This window comes from Pteropus medius, unplaced genomic scaffold (assembly GCF_902729225.1).
Source record: "Pteropus medius unplaced genomic scaffold, Ma_sr-lr_union100, whole genome shotgun sequence".
NCBI classification, from domain to species: Eukaryota; Metazoa; Chordata; class Mammalia; order Chiroptera; family Pteropodidae; genus Pteropus; species Pteropus medius.
In genome coordinates, this window is record NW_024349804.1 from 421,108 (window position 1) to 441,207 (window position 20,100).

The 20,100-nt window shown below is 35.7% G+C and overlaps 1 protein-coding gene and 1 pseudogene across 3 annotated transcripts in view; both read right to left on the reverse strand.

Annotated features, from left to right (window-relative positions):
• ANAPC4 (anaphase promoting complex subunit 4) overlaps positions 1 to 20,100 on the reverse strand; it is a 37,430-nt gene that overhangs the window by 11,132 nt on the left and 6,198 nt on the right. For all 3 annotated transcript variants that reach the window (XM_039838056.1, XM_039838058.1, XM_039838057.1), the window contains 16 exons: positions 18,386 to 18,491; positions 16,550 to 16,682; positions 15,064 to 15,138; positions 14,909 to 14,935; positions 14,771 to 14,815; positions 14,032 to 14,116; positions 13,268 to 13,372; positions 11,495 to 11,578; positions 10,282 to 10,368; positions 9,805 to 9,869; positions 9,120 to 9,162; positions 8,932 to 9,008; positions 7,372 to 7,472; positions 7,241 to 7,292; positions 2,802 to 2,857; positions 502 to 548 (listed from right to left, as the gene is read on the reverse strand). In XM_039838056.1, coding sequence (XP_039693990.1) covers positions 502 to 548; positions 2,802 to 2,857; positions 7,241 to 7,292; positions 7,372 to 7,472; positions 8,932 to 9,008; positions 9,120 to 9,162; positions 9,805 to 9,869; positions 10,282 to 10,368; positions 11,495 to 11,578; positions 13,268 to 13,372; positions 14,032 to 14,116; positions 14,771 to 14,815; positions 14,909 to 14,935; positions 15,064 to 15,138; positions 16,550 to 16,682; positions 18,386 to 18,491 — 1,188 coding nt within the window. The remainder of the gene's footprint in view (positions 1 to 501; positions 549 to 2,801; positions 2,858 to 7,240; positions 7,293 to 7,371; positions 7,473 to 8,931; positions 9,009 to 9,119; positions 9,163 to 9,804; positions 9,870 to 10,281; positions 10,369 to 11,494; positions 11,579 to 13,267; positions 13,373 to 14,031; positions 14,117 to 14,770; positions 14,816 to 14,908; positions 14,936 to 15,063; positions 15,139 to 16,549; positions 16,683 to 18,385; positions 18,492 to 20,100) is intronic.
• LOC120583053 (uncharacterized) lies at positions 15,905 to 16,022 on the reverse strand (annotated as a pseudogene).

Below are 20,100 nucleotides of genomic sequence, written 5' to 3' on the forward strand. Positions count from 1 at the left end.
AATCAGACAGTTTGGGCAGGGGTGAAGATGACTAAGCTGCAGGAATCAAGTGGGAATTTTGCCCTATTCTTAAAGATCTTCCTGGAAGGAGATTGCACTGCAGCTTGTCACAATCCATATAGTCAGAAAGTAACTGCGCTTACCAAATATCAACATAGGCACGAATATCTAAGCACTGCGTTTGCAAAGAAAATAATGCACTTAAGATCTAAGGACATTAAAACAAGGAATACAAACACTCTATGTTACATAGATTATAAAATCGTATACAAACATGAAAATTATAAATTTAACAGCCATAATAAAGGTATTCTGAGATTAAAAGATATATATAACATGTAAATTTCTTTTAAAAATAAAAGGCTTACTAAAACTTGTCTCGTGTCTGCAGCCTGACACCCTGTTAACTAATAACTGAATAAGAAGGCCCAGATGACCAACAAGGCTGAGCTCAGGCAGGGCATACCTAACACGTGAGGAAAACATACTGCTATATAGTACCTTATTCAGCTCAGGAAGTACGTGGTCTTCTGTCATTCTCAACATTGCTGGAAATATAAATTTAAAAACCATTTCTAAAGGAAACATAATTTTAATTATAGATGCTTTCTCATGACCAATGTGTTTCACTGGACAAAATTTTCAATTGTCAACAGCTTCCTTTCTCTTAGGAAAGTTATTTTCTTCTAAACACAAAAGGTGAAGAATTTAAATTTGATTTATATTTTCGAGTTCAAAAAGGTTGAATTAACCATCCTAAACTATTATTTTTCACTTTCTCCTTCAACTCAACCCATTGCTACTCCAGACTAACAAATCTAACTGCTGCCTTGTGCTAAGACTACTAAGGCTTCGTGTACAAAGATTCCTCTTTTAAAATCTACAAGCGATGCTTTCCTCCGAAAGCCTTAGAATACCATAAACGGATGTGTTTCTTTCCCTTGGGCTTTTTCACCACATAAAGATACTTGCACTAAGACTTATGCATGTATAAATGCACTCACATACAAATTTACACACTGTCTTTAACCTAGTGTCTGTGGTTGACTCTTGTCCCTCCACAGGGTTGTCTTCACCTACACTGTGTTTCTGTGTTATACCCACCCAAGTCATGAAGCACACTGCATACGCTTCTGCATAGTGTTTGAACACACTCCTTGTGTTAGGTCATGAGAAAGCATGTTGGACTTGCTTCACAAATATAGATTATTTCAGAAACCATTTTTAATTACTTCAAACTTCTAAATTATCAGAAAAACCAGACATAAGCTAGTTCCATTCATTCATTTATCCACCCAAAAGCTGAGTGCACTATAGGCGCTAGAGATACAGGAGTATAAAAAGAAGTTCCTGTCTTTACGGAGACGGCATTTTACAAAAGAGCAAACCAAGGCTACAGGGCTAACTAGTGGCAGAGCCAGACTACAGTTAGGTCTGCAGTCCCTAATCCAGCACTGGAGCTTTCTATACTGCCCTGCTCCAATAATAAGGACTGAGCAGCAATTCATTTCTCTTCTAATCTGGCTTCTTATTACAGTTAGGACATGCAATAAGAATATAAACTATCTAAATTACTCAAATAAGTAAAACCAAACTACTACTTCTGTAGAAGAAAATTATTTCTAAGGTTTCGTTCAGTTTTGATACTGTAATTTATTCTAATTAACAATTCTGATCAATTAAACAGGCTGGCCTGATAAACACTCTGGCTCCCCATCCTGGCTTGTGCTGGTACAGTTCTGAGAAAAATCTAAGAAATATCAACATCTACAGATCACATTCATTATTTTATCAAAAGCAATTATGTTAAGCTAACCAATATAAAGTCTGTTTTTAAAACATCCAAATTAAAGATCTGGGCATTTGTTTAAAGGATGCTAGTACAATTCAGGTAATTTATTTTCTATTTTACCCTTTGGAATTTTAACAAATATGGGATAAATTCCATTTATAATTAAATTTGGCATATGTTGGAGGGAAATGTATATTGGATTATTTCAAAGATATTTAGAGGTCACTAAAATGACAGTTCAAACAGACCTAAATAAAATATGCATATACTGCATATACTGCACAGTATTTGATAAACATATGTTAATTACCTACAAATGCAAAGATTCTCTGAAGATACCGAAAAAGGCCACAAGTGGTCTGCATTCAATTAGCTAGGGGCATCACTGTTCAACAGGAGTGATAATGGAAACGAAACGTCCTAGCCTGTGCTGTACAACACCGTAGCCACTAACCACATGTGACTATTGAGTCCTTCTAATGTGGCTGGAACGACTGAGGATATGAATATATAACTTTATAACATTTCAACTAATTTAAACAGCCGCATGTGGTTAGTGGCTTCCATAATAGACAGGATAGATCTAGAGACAGAAGACCAAAGTATAAAACAGAAAATAAGCTATTCAAAGCAGAGGCTGTGTCTTATTTTTACTATTATTATTTGTTTTAATCTAACACCTAGCAGTATCTAATACATATCAGGGATTCAAAAATGCTATTTTAACCTAAGGAGACATCACAAGGTAAAAAAAGATTATCAGTGAGTGAGAGAGACAACCAATGCTACAGGTTACACCTGTGGGGAGGTGGGGATGGGTGGGGTAGAGAAGACCGGCCACACAGTAAAAACTGCTGAACTAGTTGGAGAGCAGGAGGGGTTCGTTTACACTATTCGCTCTCTCTCATAAGTATTTGAAAGTTTACTAGAGTAAATGAAATATTCTAAATTGATGCTTCACAATTAAAAAAATATATTAAAACAAGAATGCTTCATTCACTTAACTTACCCACATAAAGCCACCGAAAAAATGCTTTGAAGTTTTTCATACTACTATCTATAACTCTAAAAGATAAAAAGAAATCAGGAATAAATTACATGGCATTCATGTAATACTGTTAAATTGTCATGGAATATAATCCTTACTGTTGTATTATATCCTATCTGGATGACATTTAAGTCTTTAGAAAAGATTTTACAAATTAAACACATACCTAAAATAAAATTTTAAGAGCAAATCCTGTTTCTTTCTAAAACTAAAGCAAATAACTCAGATTCTAACTGGTTATAATAGCCTTGCCACAAACTGTGTAATAGTCTCCCCTAGTATTCGGTAAAGTGTGAAATCCTTTCTAACTCTACAAATAAAAGAAACCAGAAAAAAACAGTTTTCAGCATTATTCTCAGTTTAAAAAAGTACTCACTGGTCAGTAAGAAAAAACATCAATTCCAACAGAAAACCATGATTATAAGTTTCTACTCTTTCTCTACTCCAATACCACTCAACATTATTTGTGGTGGTTGATTTTTAACCTTATAATAACATCTTGAAAGTTGAATTTCCTTGTTCTTTACACAAATGCACCCCCAAAATCAAGTGAATAAATGGAAGTCATCATCATTTTAATGAAACTGTTTCTGAGTACAGAGATGGGTATTATTTTTAAAAAAATCTTTTAAGCTGACATCTATAAGGTAATTATTCTAAGCAAGTAACACCTGCACTTTTCATTCCTGTGTCTTGAAGCCCCTTCCAAGCATTAAGTGTCACAGCACCGCTGGAGGGGCAGGTCGTTATAACTAACCTTTCTGTACACAATAAAACCCTGCGCTTAAAAGACTGTGACATGTCTACATTACTGAAAGCAACATGATCAATTCTCCTGCAGCAAAAATGAAAAAATAAAAAAGTTCCTTTGCATTTTTCCTGATCTCACTCTAACCCCAGGTAACCACTGATCTGTTAGAGGCTAACATCAAAATTCTCACTGCCTCAGTTTCTCCATCTTTAACCTAACATGCTATATTCTACTTACATCAAAGGAGCAAGAAGTTAAAAATTACCTTGCATTCATATTGAAAGATGATCAGAGAAAGCTTAATTTTTATATTTACTCTCTGCGCATATGGCGAACCAAAAAACAATTCAAAATACAGAAGCAGTGTCACTTTTCCTCTCATTTCGCCTTCTGAGAACATGCATCTAGAAACTCTACTAAAATGACAGTGGATTGGTGGAGAGGGGTGTTATGTTATAAACCCACACAGAAAAAAGGGAATAGAAAAGAAACTAAAATAAATTTCAGAAGTGTCAAAAGCCAATGGAGGACTGGTAACTGACTAAGCTCTATAGAGGAGGCCTCATGGCAGACAGTGCACAGAGGGCAGCAAGGAATCATGCACCCTGCAGAATCTCGAAGATGCTCCATCCTCAGAAATCTCAGGTTCAACAGAAGACATGAGGATGACGTGGGGGGCTGGACACAAGAGGACAAACTGACAGTGATCGATATGTTCTTTCCCCAAATATATGAATGCCTCGGGGTTTACCTTCCAGATAAAAACAAAAAATCAGGGTTCTTCAAAGAAACGAAATGAACTGGGAAGAGCTGGGGCAGTTCCATGTGGGCACCAGCTGCACACAGCAGGGCCCCGCATACTCTGGCACTCGGACTGGCTCTGGACTGCCCTGCACTTGGAGATTCTGAGCAACTTCCAACTGCCTCATGAATAAATATGAGTAAACCATCAGGCATCATGTATCAGAAGGACGCTTGCAATAAGAGATCAAGACAAACAGAAAAGTGATCCAGGAAATGGAGATAATTCAGGGAGCAGCACAGACTTTTAAAAAATCTAATTACTGTCCTTGGAGAGATCTGAGACGTCACATCCACAAAGCAAGAGCAAAGCTTTGCAAAACGATTAAACAAACAATAAAACACTTTTGGAAATTAAGTTTCCTTTGCTAGCTCCCCATCCAGCCCATCTCTAAATGTTAGAAAGCCCATCACTCAGTCTTCAGATCTCTCCTCTTCCCTAAGCACACTGCCTCATCCAGGTTCACAGCCTGAAATAACACCAATGGGCAGCTGGCCCCCAAATTCACATTTCCAGCACGGACTCCTCCCTTGAATGTTAGTCTCATATCATCAATATGTAGTGAACAGCTCCACCTATATAGTTAAGTCATTTCAAAATTAATATGCATAACACTGACCAGGTGATCAAAATTAATGTCACAAAGGAGACGAAGATGGACATCATTTGCCTCTGGATGTGACACCTTGAGAGGGACACTCCACAGATTATGTAGTATTCTGGCCTGGAAGGCATAACCTGAATCTAATCATAAAAAATATCAGATGAACCCAAACTGAGGAACATAAAGCACACAGATAGATAGATATATATATACTCCCCCAAGTCTTCCCCCATTTCATTAAATGTTAATTCTACTCTTCTAGGTGCTTTTAAACACTGTTTTAGATGCTGAGGATATAGCAGTGAACAGACCTAATAAAAATTCTCATAATTACCCCATGACTCCTTTTTTTTGTCATCCATATAAATCATTCAGCAAATCTTGTAATTTCTACTTTTAAGATACATCCAGATTCTGACCACCATTTCTCTCTTGGCTTGTTCTTACCCTCCTATAATCTACTCACAACACTAAGTAAATAACAAGAGGGATGTTTTTAAAATGTTAAGTCATACCTCCTGTCACTCAACTATTCATAACTCCCTAAAAGCTTCTTATTATACCTAGAGTAAAAGCCAAGGTCTTTACAACAGCCTACAGGCTCCACACGACCTGGCCCATCCTCCATGACCTCTCTCAGTTCACGCTGTCATTCAATTCACTTTATCATGCCTCCTTGAGGTCCCCCAACATGCCAGGCATGCTCCAAACTCAGGGCCTTTACTCTTGCTGTCTCTTTTGCCCCCAAATATCAAGAAGGCTCATTCCTTCCTGTTTCTCTCCAATATCATCTTTTTAGCGAGGCCCTCTCTGACCATCTATATAAAAGTACACTCCCTACGCCTAGCATGCCCTAGGTCCTCCCCTGCTTTGTTTTTCTCACCACTACTTATCAGTATCTGACATACTATATATTTTAATTATTCATTCATTGTCTGTCTTGTTACATTAGAATGTAAGATCCATGTAGGCAAGAATTTTTATTAGTTCTATTCACTGCTACATCCTCAGCATCTAACACAGTGTTTAAAACATAGTTAAATGCTCACGAAATGTCTATTGATGAGTGATGGTGCTGGGATTATTAAATCAAGAAAATTTCTCAGAAAAGAGAATCATTTTTTCTCTCATATTTTTCATATCTTACTTTCCATACAGGACGAATCCATCAAATCTATTATCTGAAGAACTAGATTTCTAGAATGAAAATCTAGTTAAAAAACAAACAAACAAATAAACAAAAACAGAGAGAAAGAAAAGAAGAAATTATCAAAACAATAATAGAATTCAGGTTAAGTGATGTTTTCTTATTATAAGCACAATGAATGAAGAGCTCCACATCTAAAAGCACTATGGTGAAATTTCAAGAAAAAGCTTTTCTTGAAAAAAAGAGAAAAAAATACCTTACAAAGGAATGAGAATCAGATACACCAGATTTTACATTAGTAACAAAAAGGTCAGAAACAATGGAGCAATGCTTTCAAGGTTCTATGAGAAATGATTTCCCCTTCAAAATCCTACACGCAGTGGAAGCTATCAATTAAGTGTGAAGGTAAAAGACACAAAACGACACAGAAAAGTCTATCCATGCATGTCTGCTTCCTAAGTTACCGGAGGATGTTTTCCAGCAAAACGATTAAATGAACCAAGAAAGAGGAGATGCTGGAAAACCAAATCTACCCCAGGAAAGCAATGAAAAAGATGCCCATGTTGTGGCCGGTGGGAGAGCTGGGACACCACATCCAGATGGTGTGGGGTCGGAAGGCTAAAGGAGAAAGTACTTGGGACAGAGGGGAATTGCTGGGATATGATACTACCCTTGAGACAGGGAAAGAACCCCAGGACGTGATACAGACAGACAATACAAGAAAAAGAGAAAGCAGAGTCTAGGAAAAAAAAAAGAAACAAAGAGAAGAATAATTTCTAAAAAACTGATGAATGAAAAGAAATGCAGTATAGTTACACAATTCAGAAATATGGAGGTAACCTACAGAAGAACTAAAAATAGAAACAGCTACAAGAGTTAAAAGATCCTAGAGAGAGGACCTGGGGTAAAGATGGGTGGGACAGGAAAACACTGCTTTACTTTATGAAATCACTGTGCTATTGGCTTGTTTTAATCTTGTAAAGATATAATTTTGATAAAAACTTAAAAACTTGTTTTAATCATGACTGGGTTCTTATTTATAAGTGAAAAATGAAACATTCTCAGGTTAATAACTCTAGATATCCCTAATACTTACTGAAGAAGTTCATTTGCCTTGAGTATGAAAGAACCCACAGCAGTAATAGCATCTAAAGGGAAATAAATAAATATCATTTGTCAAGTGAGTAAAGGATGTTTAATGTATTCTATTGAGAATGAAATTACTACCTTCAATTCCTGCAGCATCTAGTCCAAGAGGTTCATATTTCTGCTTCCATGAAGCCATTCCTTTCAGTTCACTCAAGTGGTATAATAAAGACTCTGAGCCACTATCAAAACAGAGCAGAAACAAATTAGTATCGCTACCATCAAGTGGCAGGCAGCTACTAGCTTGAACATTTCTAAATTGAGAAATAAAAATGGAAAATAATTTTATTTCTATGAGAACTACTTATTTCTCAAAATTATCTCTAAGTAGTATAGCAGAATCATTTGGTTATAATGATTACTGAGATGAGTACATGACCACAAGATTAAATTTTCTAAGATCAAATCTGTTCCATAGTTAGTCCTGGCACTTTTAAGATATGCATATGGTTATCTTATTCACCCAATAGCTATGTATTTAACATTCAATAAATATTTATTAAACTCTAATTTTAGGTCAGGCACTATGCCAGATACTGGGGACTTAATGGTGAATAAAACAAAAGGGTCTTTGTGGCACTGACAGTCTAATGGGAGAGACAGTCATAACCACACAATCGGACATTACAGCATTCCAAATACAATAAATGCCTTGAAAGAAATGCACAGGGTGCAGGCCCAATAGAAGAACCCAGTATAATGTAGGGGAGCAGGGAAAACCTCTCTGAACAAGTAATATCTGAGTACAAGTGAAGAGCATGATGGGAGTATTCTAGAAAGCAAAAGTGATACACAAAAACCCTAGGTAGGAGAAAAAAATGCCAAGTTTGAGAAGGCCATGAGCATGGGTGAAGCCAAGAGGCAGGTATGCTAAAGGCCATGAAAGGTTGTGGGCCTAAGAGTAATGGAAAGGCAATAGAAGATTTTGAGTTAGAGCAACATGACCAGATCCACAGTGGAGAACACATTTAAGGGGCACAGTGCAGACTGGGGAAGACAAGGCTGAAGCGATCAGAGGGAGAGGTAATGGAGCTAAGGGTTAGGGGACTCAGCGTAAACAAATTTGTCAAAATTTAAGTCAAACACTGAGCATCCATCTGACAATTACTTCAGTGAGGTATCTGGCGAGAAACAGCATGAGATTCAACAATCTCGGAGAAGAGTCTTGGCTCTGACACTTAGTAACTCTGGGCCAGTCATATAAACATTCTGAACTTGTCTCCTCTTGTATAAAATAAAGATAACCATAACCAACACCTTGCCAAGGTGTTAAACACAAAAATACATAACATGTTTTGTAAACTGCAAAATGATATACAAACATATTTAATTTCACTGCTCAAAAGAGGGTGTATGCCCTATTCAAAATATACCTCTTGGTTGTCTGGGTGAGAAAAAAGCCCAGACAGGGCATAACCTGGTGAAAAGATGTTAAAAATTATTTTATAAAGTAGTATTACCATAATTGATTCTTTAAATCTTGGGTACTTCGAAATTCCCATCAAGTGCCAATGCAATAATTTTAGATAGAAAAAGGCTCAAAAAGAGAATGTCGAATGATGAAGTGAAGGCTGAAGAAACATGACCAATGACAATGACATGTAAATGCAATACCAAAAAAATTCTACATCGCTTTCATACCTCTGTAAGTGACTTATAACCAATTTTTGTATACTGGAATATGATGACTCTATAGACTGTCCAAGCTTTTTTAAGCCCTAATTAAGAGAAGAAATATATTTAGTATACAAGCAATATACTATACACCATTCTAAAAAAATTAAGAATGTGTTCATAGCCCTGTAAATACAAAGACACTTTCACCGTACCTTTACTGTTAACTGGTTCATTAAGAGGGTCTGAAGTTCAGCGCTACAATGAAAAAAAAAAAAGCATTTTTAGTTTTCTCTATCCAAAATGTGAACACATCGCTTTGAACTTTAAATTTCAAAGTATAAACAAAATTTTTAAACAAAATAAACTAAAAGAAATAGCCCAACAAGAATTCGGGTTCTGCTGCACTCACAAAGGGAACAGGCCAAAGCGTAGGGAGAGTGTCCTGTGTACCCAAGGGCACGTCAAAGAAGGGAGGAGGTGTGACACTCCCCACTGGGCAAGTACCTAAACATCTACACAAAAAGCAGCCTTCCACAGCACAGAACCAAATAAATCGCATCTGGAACATGTACATGGAATAAAACATAAACCACTAAAAAACTCTAGATGAAAATACAGATCAATCTATAAACACTCTTAAGATGGGAAATGTCTTTTCAAGAATGCTAGGGAAGATACTACAAAGAAAAAGACTGATTTGGCTATATAAAAAATACATGTATATTATACACACACAAAATGATCGCATTTACTTAAAAAAGTACATAGAAAACCCTAGAAAAATACATATTTTTGTTCTTGTGCACCTAAATTTTCTATTTTGTTTATGATAAATATGAGTAACTTTTGAAATATTAGAAAAGGGAAAAGCAAAAGCACGTATCATGAATTCATTACCTAGCTTTCCCCCACAACAGCAAGTGCATGAATTCATCTTGCACTGATGTAGTTGTGTTCTTTTCCTAGACAAAATGGATAATCATGATATGAATTTCTTAAATGAAAATCATATTTATTCAAAATTACAAGAGCACAACTCCTTTCCTTTTCCTCAACCGTCCCTCAAATCCGTATTTCAACTGATGATCTGAGAATCGGTTACGAGAAAACAGCCAGTCAGCTCTCCCAACACCCACCCTTACTCCCCAAGCCCCGCTGCTCCACTTCACAGTCCTGTCCTCACCTGAGTTTGTACCAGTGGCAAGAGAGTACTTTATCTTTTGAGAAAATAGCTTAAAGTTAGACCAAGGTCGCTGAAAGAAATCATGATCTTAACCTTTTACAAATCAGGCCGATTTCTCTCATGTAGCTCATGCCGTATATAAGGACATCATGCAGCCTTTAAGCCCTTCCATGGGAAACCTGTTACATTACCTGCACAAACTTGGTGAGACGAGAATCCATCTGCATTAGTATTTCTTCCCATGCTTCACACATACATGTCAGTGATAGGTTTATATACTATTAACAAGAAGAAAATATTAATATAGTAAAAAATATTTAAATCAATATGCTAACTAAATAATATATGCCTCTTACTGTCAATTTTCTCAGAGAAACCCAGAAATTATTTTCAATCACTTTAACTCAGTTAAGCTCCAGAAAGAGAAGACCATAGCTAACATATGATACTCACTTAACTATCAAACATTCTTAAGTTTTTATTTGGTAAAATAAATATCTTCAGCTTTTTATATATAAGATATGTTTTACATAAACTGTCAAAATGCTGGTTTGGTCAGCTATTCAATTTTCAAACAGGCCCTTCAAAAAGATACTGATCTCCAGAAAACTATGACATCAAGTAAATTAGTGACTGTAGGACTTTAAAAAAAAAAAAAAAAGGGCCACAATTCTTTGTAGCTCCTCTATCCAGACTCGGAGATAATTTCTCCAGTCCTTGAATCTGGGCTGCCCTAGTTCTTGCTGTGACCAACACAAAGCAGAAGCGACACTGTGAGTCCAAGGCCTCAAAAGGCTTTGGATATTTCCACCTACACTCTTGACACCTCTGCTGCTGCCACCACTTCATGAACGAGCCTGGGCCAGCCTGCTGGGAAATGAGAGATGTGGAGCCTAGACAAAGCCATCACAGCTAAGGGACACTTAAGTCAGCTGACTACTGATGCAAGACCGAGCCCAGCCGAGATTAGCTGAACCTGGCCCAGATCAATAGAACCTTCCAGCTGAACCCAGCCCAAACTGCAGACTAAGACACCAACCTAAAGAATCGTGAGCTAATTTAGGTTGGGTTTATTATGCACAAAAACTAACTGATATGACTATTTTCCTTAATACTTTCTTTGCAATAAAACTTTAAAAATTCCAAATGTTACTTTATTTATAAAAATATTTGACAAGTTTTAAACTACTTTTTCTTTTCTTTTGGAGAAGCAGAAATTGGTGGGAGTAGACTGTCAATTAAATTTCTTTTTCTTACTTTAATGGACATTATAAAATTACCTATCAGACTAGACACCTCTACCATAGATAGTTAGCTTTACAAAATAAAGTTTTCAAGTTTCCAATTATAGAACATTAGAAACTAATAGTAAATGTTCACATAAAACAAGCTAGAAATAAATACCTGTAAAAGAGCTGAAATGTGAGTAAACTTTCTGGCCATCCGAGTTACTTCAGGTAAAAAAGAGTACAACAGATTGGTTTCGAGCTGTAAAATCAAAATAATAAAAGTGAGTCACATACAAATGCACATACATCTTTTAAAGATAAATCAGTTCCTCTCTGGTACAAACTTCCAGTTATAAAATAAATAAGTCACAGGGACTTAATGTACAGCATAGTGACTCTAGTCAATAATATTTTAAATCATGTTTTAAAGTTATCAAGAGTAAATCTTAGAAGTTCTCATCACAAAATTATGTGTATACACAAACACACATACATATTTATATATATTCGTGTAACTCATACGGTGACAGATAATAACTAGAGTTATTGTGGTGATCATTTCATAGTGTCTACAAATATCAAATTACATTATATACTTGAAATTAATGTTACATGTCAATTATACCTCAATTAGAAAAAGAAATTTTAAAAACTTAATAGCAAAGCAGTTCCTTCCAGCTCAAAAATAAAAAGACCTATAATTTAGAAAAGTCAAGGTCTAACTACATATTGGAAAGACTGTCAGAATTCTGCTCCCTTTGTGCATAAGTTTTGAGACTAACTGAACATAACCTTAGAATTTTCTAACCTGCCATGTTTAACTGTACACAAATCACCCTCCCTAGATTAGCAATCCCCTCTATATAGCTAAAATAAATGTAATAATCTACTTTGCAACACTATTATGAGAAATTCAAAAAATGATCACAAATACATGTAAAATTTTTAAAGGAATTATAGGCTATTAATAAATACAAATTGAATATCCAGTACAATGATATATGACATATCTCAATAAAGCTGTTATTAAAAAATACTCATTATTAGCTTCAAAGAAATAGTGAATCACTTTGTTATAGCACCAAATGCAATCCTGGAAATCACAGTTTTACAGAACTTTAAGATGAAGAGCAAATATGAACAACTATTCCAGTCAATCAGGAAGTCAAGAGTTCTATGATGCTCTGAATACAATGAACGTTGGAAGGCATCACAGGCACATTGCATCTTGTATCCTTTTTGTTCTACCTTTGCTTGAGAGTTCATGTATACCAGACTAAGTGGCTGGGTTATTTGAGATGAAAATTTGGGGAAGATTTTCCTGAAGGCAAGGCTACGATCTAAATACACTAGGGAACCCTGTTTCCACAATGTACATAAAAACGACACTTGAAAAAGGTTTTTCCCACATTAACTGATCATCTGACACCAGAGGCAACATGCTGGTTAAGAGCACCAACTCTGGAGCGAGACTCTCAGCATCCCTTTCTAATTCTGTAAAAAGGCCCAGTCTCCCATGTGCCCATTTATGTCTATGTAAAATAGGGATAACAGTGCCTACCTATGAGGTTGCTGTGAGGATTTAAACGAATTGTACTGAATCACTCAGTTCTTGGCACATAATGAAAAATAAATATTAGCTTTTATTACAATTAGGGTCAGAGCCTTAAGAAAACACTTGGTACATAGATGAACTGGTATAGCAACCATATAAATATGGTCATTAATAGACCATCAAAACACCTTTTATGAAAAACTATACTGAGCCATGGAAATAATAATGCAGGTACTCATTATAATAAAATTCTGTAAATAAGATTTAGAAGCTGAAAGGCAATTTTTTTACTTTTAGATTTAATGACCATTAGACCGATATGGATAATAAAAACCTATAAAATCTTTAAAATATATATATATATATTCTCTGCTATCAGGTTTCGATACTCACCTGAAAGTATGAAACTTCTGAAGCACCACTGGCAGAAACCTCTGTGACCACTGATAATGATTTCAAATCACTTGATAAACACAATGCAAGACAAGTACCAACAATCTGTAAGAGAGTCAAATTCCCCAGTATATTTAGTACTATTGCTATAATGCATCTGCTTACAATACAGGACGCAAACTCCAGAGCTCTAAAAAGCAGTTTATAGCCAATGAAGGTATGCATCCACCTAGCTGCAAGGTCACACCTCCCCATCCCCATATCAAGGGTCCAAAATCAAGTGTTGGGGAACCGACAAATTCCACAGAGCCTACAATATTTTCTACCTCTCTAGAAGAAGATGATGAAAAAGCTATGGCGAAAACAACTACAAAATGCTATAGAGAAGATCAACACTTATTAGCAACCATGGGAGACTCAGCACTAGCAGAAGATTGTTTCTGATGACTTCCATCACATTCTAATCATGAAGTGTAGATCTTACTCACCATAACGCTAGAACAGCATTAAATCATAATCAAGTGTATCCTATCAACCTTTTTGTTAAGATAAAAAACTTGACTAATTCCACTAATAGCCACAGATCTTCATAGACAGAACGCTACTATTTTATCTTAGTAAGAAAATTATCCTTTTAATATTTAAGAACAAATAATTCTAACAACTGAAACTGAGAAAAATAAAGTGTTTATTCCTTTCCCACAGATCCTTTAGCTGCTATATTCTAACAGAAACGATATGGAAAATATTAAAGAAAAACTTACCCCTGTGACTCGAGCAATTTTGAACATTCCATAAGCATAAAGTTCAATAAAACCAGAGCTTCCTCCAAGGACAAGAATATTAAGCCTAATTAAAAATAATGCAAGAAGCTGAGGACAACAGTGAAGATGGAGTTCTTAAACCAAGATGTAAATAGTTTCTGCTCTCAGACAATCTGAATGCTAAAGTACCCCCATGGGGAAATGAAACATCAAACAAATTCACTAACACCCAATATGCAATCACATCAGGCTTATTCCATTTTTCCAAAGGAACAACATGAAATTTTCTCTAGCCTAAAAACATCTGTTTACAGCAAAATAAAAATACATTGTTTTAACAAGGATTGCATTTATATACTGTTACTAACAAAACAATCCTTTTTCCAGCTTATACAAAGTACCATTAATTTTATCACGGCTCTGATGCTAAATATATTAAAAGGGCTTAAGGAATTGAATATTTAAATTTAAATTTTATAAACTCTAGTACTTCAATCTTCCTTTACTTCTTGAAATAAACGAAGGTACATTATAATATTATTAAACTTAACACAATCAAAGACCATATAATAAAAACAAATAGATATTAATGTCTGTATTTTGTTCAGGGGTTGTCAGCAATAAAACAACATGACAAATAAAGGAACTAACTGCCCTTGAAACTCTGAAAACTGCCGCAAATATCAAGTATCAACTTTAATAAATGAGACCTATTATTTAAGAGATCTGCAAAATTTACCTGACATCTCCCAAAAGCTTAATAATTTCATCAGAATTTTCTTCACTAAAATATAAAAATAAATTAGGTTATTTTTAAACTATATCTTTCAAATAATATAAGATTATCTTACTTGAAAACAAAAAAGGCACACCTTACCTAAATATTTTTGAGGTGTTGCTATAACTAGAGAAAAACAGAGATTGGGGTAAAAAGTGTTAATAAAAATATATTTTTTTAAACCAGAAAAGAACTGTCACTGTATAAGAGAAATCTGCAAGATTAACACCAATAAAATTAATTCTGATACTTACTTTTTGGGCAATGTAGGTAGCTTAGGTAAGAGAAGATTTGATTCATCTTCAGCATTATAAAAGGATGTTAGAACACTAAAAAGGAAAAAAAAGTATAAAAACTCCAAAGATTTTACTTCTCTAGTAAAAAATATTAATTTTTTTAAATGTCCAATTTTACATACTATACCTTAGCAAGTCAAGAGATGCCACATATATGTTACCATTGTAAAATAGTCATAATAGTCACAAACAAGAAATACATACAATGGGCTTTATTTCTTGAAAAAAAAACCCAGCCTACTCACTTTACATTTAGAGGAACAAGTATTAATAAACAATTATCTCAGCATATGAAATATATTCATTTGTATTGAGCATGAGATACTGAGAATTTGATTTCTTAACTCTAAGAACCATCACTAAACATATGCGTACCGAGAGTAATTTTAAAGAACACTTATCATTTAATATGGGTTCTATGGCTTACATACATTTGTGGATATGACAGCCCAGCAGGTATATAAGATGACACCATGCATTTTGAAACAGACTTACTCATCTCCTATTTTTTCTCAATCCTACCTCCAACTAAGGTTGGAAATAAATGAGTGAGAAGGTGAAAAAGGGATGACATGGCAAGCATTTTTTCCCACTTTACCACAAACTACATGTCTCAAGAGACCCTGGAATCTCCACATAACATTTCTAAACTACTAAATTATTCGTAGAAAGTGTTAAAAATACACTTAGCAGGTAACTTGTCTGGGATGGAAATTACATAGTGAACACTGCTCCTCTAACTTTTCCTAAGTTCACATGACCATTTGCAACCCTTGATTATTCTTATTTATTTATTTCACGCCTACAGCACCCGGTATTCCTAGATGGTCTCCCATCCAAGTACTAAGCATGCCCAAACCTGCTTAGCTTCCAAGATCAGATGAGATTGGGTGTGTTCAAGAGGCATGGCCATAGACAATCCTTGATTATTTGATATTGATTAATTGCTTTATCTACAATGAATTTCAAAATCCAGGCTAGATTCTTGTGATCCAATTCTTTACAGGCCCCTCCTTAGGGAAGTTGTCAATTAATATTCAGAATTTATTATAAATTCATTTTATAATAATTACATACATTTGTGGATATGACAGCCCAGCAGGTATATAAGATGACACCATGCATTTTGAAACAGACTTACTCATCTCCTATTTTTTCTCAATCCTACCTCCAACTAAGGTTGGAAATAAATGAGTGAGAAGGTGAAAAAGGGATGACATGGCAAGCATTTTTTCCCACTAAAAAGAAAAGAAACAACTTGGCCATTTAGGCATTACTGAAAAAAAACTAACAAAGTATTAAAAATTTTTATCTTGAAACTAAAAGTTAAATGCAATATACACATACTCAATATAAAGATACTAAGTATCCATTTTAGAAAATGAATATTTCATGAACGCCATCCTATCGTGAAAATGAAGTTTTTCTCTTTCAATTACTTTACCTGCTTTCTACAGTGACTTCCATCCAATGCATACAAGAAACTGGAGCCTCCACAGAAAAGGAGTGCAAGCTTTCAGGTTTTTCTACATCACACAAAACAATTTTCTTGGTGTCAGCAAGAGCAAAGGCCAAAACTAAAACAAGAAGAAATAATCAGAATAAATTAGTGAAATGTTTGAGAAAAATAAATGGGTATTTTACTTCTTGCCCAGTTTTACTATTTTAAATACACTGAGATCACAGAACTCATTTAACCTAAAAATTCTTCCTGTAAATAATATTTTAAAACCTAAAAGATACCATTGCAGGTAGTTACGCCATTATCTAAGCTTACATCCAAATGCTCAAACTTTCATGAACGCTCTACTACTTTCTGTGTACTGCACTTAACATCTTACACATCAAAGCCTCTAGACTGGAACCCAGGTGCCAAGCAGAAAATACAAAACAGGTCCCAACTAATAAACAACAGCGTATCATCAAGACACATTGGTCCCGTAAACATGCCCAAAAGATAAGCAGCATTCCATCTGCTTGGTTCTTGGAAAGTCCCCCCCACCCTTTTTTTTTTGTTTCTAACTCTTCACAGAAAACAAAGCCATCAGATACTAATGAGTCCTTTTCCTTTCGCTGTGACTCAATTATCAAGTACAGTTTCTCTATGTAAGTCATTACCATCTTCCTGACAATCAAATTTAAGAATTTCTAAATAGAGGGCTGCGTTTCACTATGTACCAATACATGCAACTTGGCTAGATGTACGGCAATCCAGGTTTCCTCCTCTTCCAAACAATTTAAAGCAATCCTGAAATAACCAATACCTAATAAAACCTTTTTTACTGTCCAAAAATACAAGACATATTTTTTAGTGGTAAAAATATCATCTACTTAAATACATTTTCACACACTGACTTTCATGATTTATTTTTGAGATCCTGGTGTTTTTAGATGAATACTGTAAGATCTCAAGATGTTACTTACAAAAGTCCTCTAGTTTTACACATACTTTTAAAAAATAAGATAAAACAAGAGCAGAGCAAAATGAGTACAGGTAGAAATAGCTATCTGTAAATGACAGGCTTTCAGGGCATTTTTACAGACTTATTTATATAGAAAAAAAGTTATACAATGAGGAATACATATTTTACAAAAAACAATTCAGCTTTTTTTCATAAAGCACCAATGATACAGATGAACTCTAAGCTATGATTTAAAACATTTTACTGTACTGACTATATGTATATGATAGTTCATATAACTGTCGCTGCAAAAACAACACATGGGAGAAGAGAATTTAGTTGTTAGAGTCATAGTCATAGCGAGCTACAACATTAACAAGCTACAAAATAAAGGACATCAAGAGGCAAAAGATAATACAGAAATGGAAGAAAGGGGGTCAGAGCTGACAGTCTTTCAGGTGAGGCAAGCATATAAGCAGAGAGAATTTTTATGAGGCACATTTAATGCTAAGATACATTTTTGAGAGAAAAGGGCCATGAACTGACTAGTGAGTGGTAGACGAAGCTCTGGCCAGTGCAGGGCAAGACAGAGAAAAGAGCAAAACCAAAGTATTCTGTATACTCCACCAGATTTCATTTTAGAATTATCTTTGCCAAGAAGTCAGATTTTATTTTAGAGATATCTTTGCCCAGAAACTAAACAGTAGAATTGAGTTCTACGAAAATACTTTAAAGTTTTCTAAAAACCAAAGTTCCCAAATTGGCATTTAGAAATCTAGTATATAATAAGGACAATGAATTCTTTCTGGAAATAAGCTTTCTTTGTGGAATATTGTTTGTAAAGAATAAAAATGTATTTTTTATAATACTATCATTACGTTTGCCATCTGGTCTCCAAGCCAGACAGGTCACTTCCTTTCCTGTATTTTCATTTGGTGGAAAACTCCAAACTCGATGAAAACTTGCAAGTCGATGAAGTAAAACCTAAGACAAAACAGACATAATGGTAGAAAATAAAACTCCATTTCCAAAAATAAAATAAACCTAGATCCCCACTATAAAAAAGATTAAAAATCATCTCAAATATACTATTTAGCTATCAGAAAAGATTAGAAGACAACACTCTCTGAATCAATTTCAAAGGGTGAACTTGAGGTATTTTCAAAATGGGTAAAACAGGTCTAATTTAACCCTCTACTCTCTACATTTTCCTATCTTTTATGTCAACAGGAAACTTGTCTTTGGAAAGGAATAAAGGCTGTCCAAAAAGATGATGACAAAAAGGGAAGAACATGAATAGCAGCAGAAAGATAGCTGTGATAATATAGTCAAATAACAGTAAATTTGGAGTCAGATGACTCAGGATCTTATTTCAGCCCTGTTACTTAATGGCCAAGGATCCTGGACAAGTCACTTAGCCATTCCCAACTTCCATTTCCACATGAGTAAATTCCCATCTTGAAGGGTCAAGGTTCCTTGTGCTTCAAAAACATGACTGTACCAACTCCATCCTCTATACAACCACTAAAACTTTCTAAGAAAAGGCAGAACTGCATGTGCTCCTGAAGACCCCGCCACACCTTCTCAGTACCACACATTCACAGCATTACCACTCCCTGCCTTATGTCAGAGAGCTTCACTCCTGGTCACATGGGTCCCCACTGGGAAGCCAGGACTCCCAAAGAATCATTCATCCCCTCGACTCGGTGCTCTTTTCTGAGCCCATCTCTGCCATTCCTTACTTCTGAAACCCTTCCTCTGTACCCTCCGGGATCCACGGTCAGGTATCACAGAGATCCCCTATATGTTCATTCTCTTCTCTGAAATGTGTTTCTCGCCTGAGGACACTGCTTCCCTGCAGGATTCTCAGGTGATGGCCGTTTTGCAGCTCATGTCCCCTGTGCTACTACTGGGCTAGGAGATGAAGTAGGTTTCCTCGCTGATGCTCGATGCCATTTCTACACGATTTTCCTTTTCTCTAAAATAACTCTGAATCTTATGCAATCAGACCATACCTCCTGCTATCCCCCTGGGCCCCTAGGCCACGCTCCTCATTCCTGAAAGATGTGGACTCCTGTCTGGCTCACTCATGCTTTCCAACATTAGTCATCATCATTCTTGGTGATTTCAAGAGCTTTTAAGTTCTCAACTACCTCCCCTCCAATGACCACATCTTCTGCCTCATCTCAGTCGATCCCAGGGTCACGCCCTTGCCCTTGTATCATTACCAACAACTACAAATGCTGCCATAAGTTCAGTTTCAAATATCCCACTTTCCATCACCACCTCTCTTTCCAGCTCATTCCTACTAATACCCAACTTCAACTCTTCAACCTCATCGAGACAGACAACCTGCTGATTCTTCCTCCTATTCATTATTCCTCACCCCACACGTGCCCTCACTTCCCTACTAATCACGTTAGAATGCAAGGTTCATCATTATAATCACTCCTCTTGCATATACTTCACCTTCTTTGCATCTCTCTTGCTCTGTCATACCTGCAAAACAACCACCCTGGTTAAACTTAACCATTCCTGCACCCACACAGCCAAAAAGAACAGAAGAGACATACAGCCATGCTCACTGGTTTCC